At 60.8% G+C, this 5,364-nt stretch overlaps 1 protein-coding gene across 2 annotated transcripts; it reads right to left on the reverse strand.

Moving 5' to 3' along the window:
- Window positions 1–664: 664 nt before the first annotated feature.
- LOC106900664 lies at window positions 665–5,313 on the reverse strand. Of its 2 annotated transcripts, none has more exons than XM_014962810.1 (2): window positions 5,022–5,313; window positions 665–4,762 (listed from the first exon to the last, which is right to left on the reverse strand). In XM_014962810.1, exon 2 carries the CDS (start codon window positions 4,678–4,680, stop codon window positions 1,156–1,158), a length of 3,525 nt encoding a protein of 1,174 aa, XP_014818296.1. In that variant the 5' UTR covers window positions 4,681–4,762; window positions 5,022–5,313; the 3' UTR covers window positions 665–1,155. The 2 variants fall into 2 exon arrangements, with proteins under 2 accessions (XP_014818296.1, XP_014818297.1); XM_014962811.1 differs by having other exon boundaries at window positions 665–4,008; window positions 4,555–5,313.
- Between the last annotated feature and the right edge of the window lie 51 nt (window positions 5,314–5,364).

Raw genomic sequence — 5,364 nt, forward strand, 5'->3', positions numbered from 1 at the left:
CCTCGCTGCTCCTCCTCCGGCTAATGGACCGGAGTTTGGGGTTCTTGAGGGGTCTGCGTGCCACAGGGCTTGTGGTCGCCCTCCATCACTTGGTTTTAACAGTTGGACTTGATGATCTCAAGGATCTTTTCCAACCTACATTCCAGGATTTCTATGATTTTAAGCAGCAGAGGGGCTTGGGAGAGCTACAGCCTGGAGAGATGGAGAAGGACACGGACCCCACAACCCTGTGAAGAAGACCATCAGGAGGTCATTGGGAGATCACCAACAGGGGTAGAGACCGGGGTGTTGGACACTGGTGTCTCCTCCTCCTCTTTCTCCATCAGGAGAGAGGGAGAAGGACACTGACCCTGCAACCCTGTGAAGACCATCAGGAGGTCACCTGGAGGTCACCAAGGGGGATCCAAGACTGGGGTGTTGAATACTAGTGGCTCCTCTCCTCCTCCTCCTCCTCCTCCTCCTCCACAGCTCCCAAAGACCTGATTGCTCCCCAAGGCCGATTCCTTGGTGTCTGGAATTCCTCGGGGAGGGGGGAGAAGCAGAAAAGACCTTGAGGAAAGCATCCTCCTTATCACCACTGTTCTCAGCCCAAACTGCAGAAGGATTTAACTCTTTCCCAGCCAAAACCCACCTCAGGGAGGAAAAAGGCAAGAAAAGTCATGGCTTGACGTAAAACCCGTTTAATAAATGAAGAAGTAGAAAAAATAGAGGGAAATAAAGAAACCCAAACCAGTGACGCCAGCACAAGGCCATCGCTCACCGTCTCCCCATGGTCCCACCCCCCCCAAAAAAGCCAGCCCAGTTCCCAGTTCTGGCAACACCATCCCAGTGTTCCCAGCACTGCTGGGCCACAGCTGGAGAGCTATGAAGACCGACCAACTCCATCCCAGTCAAAAACCAGTATACCCAGCAAGCTCTCCCTCCCTGACATAGAATCACAGAACGGTTTGGGTTGGAAGGGACTTTGAAGATCATCCAGTTCCAACTATCTAGTCCTACCTAAAAGCCCCCACTAGTTCTACCTAAAAAGCCCTCCAGTCCTGACTAAAAGCCCCCCAGTCAGCCCAGTACCCCCATTTTCTCCCCACCCCAGGAAACACAACACCCACAGAGAGCAATCTCCTGGAGGAGATGGTGGTGGTGGTGGGGTTATGGCTATGGAGCATCCCTCCCCGGGCAACCCTCCAGCAGCGCGGCTTCGGTCCGCCGCTTGTAGCCATACTCCTGCAGCCCCCTGAGCCAGAGGAGGACATTTCTTTGGGGACTGGCCTTCTCAGAGCTCCACCGCACCTCCAAGGGGAAGCCTGAGATGATCTGGTAGGGGCCAAGGACCTCTCCTGGAGCCTGCAGGGCTCTGACCCCCGCCAGCATCAAGGGCAGCATCTCCACCCAGGCCTTGCCGGCCCCCCAGGCCAACCGCTGCAGGGTCTGGGTGGCCGGGACCTCCTGGTTGGCCTGCAGGGTGGTCCATATGAGCTTCAGGCCAGCTTCCCTCATCACCAGCCGGGGGACATCCTGCAGCCAGCGTGGCACCTGGGGCAAGTAGATCATGCGAGGGGTCCCGTAGCGCTCAAAGACCTTCTCGTAGAGCACCCAGGCCATCTCCTGCACCGTCCCCTCCCACAGCGGGAAGGCGTCCACCCACCCCGAGAACTCGTCCACCACCACCAAGAGGGAGCGGGCACCTTCCTCGCTCTCGGGGAGGCCCCTGATGTGGCCCAGCCAGAGCTCCGACCACGGTCCCTCTGCCCGTTGGGGCTGCATCCTGCCTCCTCCATCCCTGTCTACAGCACACTTGGGGCACCTCTGCACCCAACGGGCCACCTGCTCGCTGTCACCTTCCCAGAGGACAACCCGCCGCACCCTCGCCAGGGTCTTCTCCACCCCCTCGTGCTTCCAGCTGTGGCAGCGGGCGATGATTTCTTGCTTCTCATACCTGGAGGGCTCCCACATCAGCTGGTTGCCCACGGCCAGGGTGGCCATCTTCCATGCCCTCCTGTCCACTTTCTGGCTCCACTTCCTCTCCTCCGGGTCCATGCTCCCGTGGCCTCCCACGTACCTGATGTGCAGCATCCCTGGGGTGTTGTGGAGCCACCTGAGGAGGCTCGACCACAAGTCATCGCTGGAGGTGGCCCAGAACTTTGGGTCCCACTCCCACTCCTCCATCAGGCCTTGCAACCTTTCCACCAAGGACAGGCAGTTGGTGTACAAATAGAGGGATGAGGAGCCCTGGTGAAAGCGCAGGAGCTCCCTGAGAGCCACCAGCTCCGCGTCCTCCTCAGCCACCCCGAGCAGCCACCGCTCTTCCAGGTTGGCCGCAGCGAAGCTTGTGGAGCAACCCTCCTGGGTGGCCAGGAACCATACTTTGGACTTGGGGATGTGGGAGGGCAGCTCCTTTAGGGAGGGAGCGGTGGAGATGGGGACGCGGAAGGTGTGTCCCCACTCCCAGGGCTGGGGTTCCCTCACCATCATTCCACCAGCAGCCCTCTCGTTCACCAGCAGCAGAGACCACTGCGTTGGGGGCGGGTTGGTCCTGCAGGACCCCAACACTTCACCCCGTAGGAGGTACTTCGAAGGGGACTGGAGCATCTGAATAACGATAGGGGCTGACTCCGTCAGGGTCTTGAAGGCCTCCACGGCCCAGATGGCGGCCAGGCACCTCTTCTCCTGGGTCAGGTAGGAGACAGCACGGCCCTTCAGCATGCGGGAGCTGTATCTCACCGGGAACAGCCGGCCCCATCTGTCCTCCTGCAGCAAGGTGGCTCCCACCTCCTCCTTGCCGGTGGTCAACTGGATAATGAAGGGCTGGGTTCTATCAGGGAACCGCAGGACGGGTGCTGCCCAGAGGGCTCCTTTCAGGCGTTTGAGTGCCTTCTCCTGCTCCTCTTCCCAGCCCCATCTGACCTGCCCCATGAGGAGGCGCTGGAGGGGCCAGACCAACTTCCAGTAGTTGGGGATCTGGTCCTTCACGATGCTCAACTTCCCCAGCAGCGAGCGGAGGCTGCTGATATCCGTTGGGCAAGAAGCTTCGATGATGGCCTCCAACTCACGGGTCTGGGTCTTCCACCCCTTGGCCCCAATGGTCATCCCCAGGTAAGTCACCTTGGGCTGGACCAGCTGCACCTTCTCCAGCTTGGCTTTAAAGCCTGTGTTTTGGATCAGCTTCAGGACTTTCTTCGTTCGGTCTTCAGTAGCCTTTCGGGTTTCCCCACTGATGAGGATGTCATCGGAGTAGGAGAAAACCCAAGGTTGGTCTTCTTGGGGCAGGTGGGACAACATCTCCTTCACCCGCTGGTGCAGGATGGTGGTGGTGCTGTGGAAGCCCACGGGCAAGCGGGTGAAGAGGTACTGCTGGCCCCAGAAGGTGAAGGCAAACCTGGCTCTGGAGCTTCCTGCCAAGGGGATGGCGAAGGAGGCGTTGGAGAGATCCACCTTGGAGAAATACCTGCTCTTGGGGCTGAGGTTTGCGAGGATCTTGGCCTTGCCCAGGTCCACCGAAGCCACCACCTTGGGGGTGGCCCTGTTGATAGCTCTGCAGTCCAGCACCAGGCGACACGTCTTCCAGCTGGGCTTTTGAACGAGCCTCACGGGGCTGTTGGAGGAAGATGTGCCCTTCACCACCACGTTATCTCTGAGCAGAGCCTGCAGGATGCTCGCCATCTGCTGCTCCTTGGCTGCTGGAAACCGAGGTTGCTGTTGGAAGGGCACCCGTGCCCCGCTCACGTTCACCTCCCCGGCCACCATCCCGCAGTCCGTCTCGTATCGTGCCCACACGTTGGGGAATTCCACCCTCCACCGCTCTTTGTCTCTGTCTTCTTGCACCCTGAGACACAGCATGGCCACTGTGGGCTCAGGAACGGGTGGTGGGCCTCCCCGCTCCAGGAGGTCATCATCATCAGAGTCCTCCCAGATCTGCTCGTTGTCAGATGTCTCCATCATGGTGAGGAGCTCGTGATCTTTCCAGTACATGTCATGGTACCCAGCAAGGTCCTCCAGCGGCTGGTCATGCTGCATCACAGTGACGTCCACGGGGGTGTCCACCAAAGCACCCACCTCTTCCGAGCTGCCCACCCTGCCTCTCGTGTCCCCCTGCCCCAGCTCCAGCAACTCTCTCTGCTTCCCCGTTCCCATTGGGTACTCACTGGTTTTGGTCTGCAGGATCACCTCCACCAGCCTGACCCCCAGCTCCCTGGTGGACCTCCCTTCCCACTTCTTCATGTCTTCTCCCAGGTGCTGCAGCTTCTCCCACACTTGCCTCCTCTGCTCCTCCCCACACCTTCCCTCTGCTGACTGAGGGTTCAAGTCCTCCCTGTCCCTGTTCCCTCCAGGGATGGGGACATCAGCCTTGTCCTCCACCTGCAACCCCAGGCTCTGGGCCGAGCGGGTGGTTCTTCCCTCACCCCCACTGGTTCCTGCCTGGACCAGGACCTGACTTGGACCCCTCTCACCCCCGTGGCCACCACCTCTCCTTGGCACCTCCCCATGCCCTGCTTCACACCCAACCATCAGCTCATCCCGACCGTTTTCCTGGAGGTGTGGGACCCCCTTGCGCACCTTGGCCGAGGCTGCCTCCTCTTTCTGCTGGGCTTCCCCACCTCGGGTGGGTTTTTGGTGGGTCCCCGGCTTCTCGGGCGCTTTCCCCTTCAGCTGGACACATCTCTTGGCATCCTGTCCCTGCATCCCGGCGCCTCTCCGGCTCTCTGGAGTTTCCTGGGAATCCCGACACTGCTGGGGTGCTTCGTGTCCCACCAACCGCAGGAACCTGCTCAGCCCTTGCCCTTTATCGGGGTGCTGCGCCCGGCAGAACCCCAAAATCTCCTCCCTCGGCTCCCCCAGTCCCGGGATGTTGGGTGGACCTTCCACCCGGGTCCCAGGCCCCCTCTCTTGGATGAGCAACCCCAAATCCACAGCTCGGGAGGCCGGCGGTGGGGGGAGGCCCCCCTTCCGCTTGTCCTTCCTGCTCCAGAAGCAAGGCATCGCCCCCCAAAACCGGGTGTCACCCCAGGGGGCCCCCCCGTCACCTTTCTCCTTGGGCAGCAGGGCTGGTGGGGTGGGACCCTCCGTGGCAGCAGCAGCAGCAGCACCTCGGCAGGAGCGGCAGCCAAAGGGTTAACAGGCTGTTTCCCCGCTCGGGGGAGGAAGAGGAAGCTGGGGGAGGATGAGGAAGGTCGGTCAGGCCTCTCTCAGGAGGAGGAGGATGGCGAAGAAGGCACAGACAAGATGGCCCCAGCTCCGGAGATGTCCCTTCTTCTTCGGTGGGGGTGTCCCCTCTTCCGTGGGGGTGTCCCCTCTTCGTGGGGGTGTCCCCTCCGGGGCTGTGGGGAGCAGAGCAGGGTGTGGGAAAAGGGGGGAGTGTGTGTGTGG

The sequence above is a fragment of the Calidris pugnax genome, unplaced genomic scaffold (genome assembly GCF_001431845.1).
Source record: "Calidris pugnax isolate Ruff unplaced genomic scaffold, ASM143184v1 scaffold558, whole genome shotgun sequence".
Classification (NCBI taxonomy): Eukaryota; Metazoa; Chordata; class Aves; order Charadriiformes; family Scolopacidae; genus Calidris; species Calidris pugnax.

Coding starts and splice junctions, on each gene's coding strand:
- LOC106900664 (XM_014962810.1), bottom strand. CDS start 4,680: ATGCAGGGACAGGATGCCAAGAGATGTGTCCAGCTGAAGGGGAAAGCG.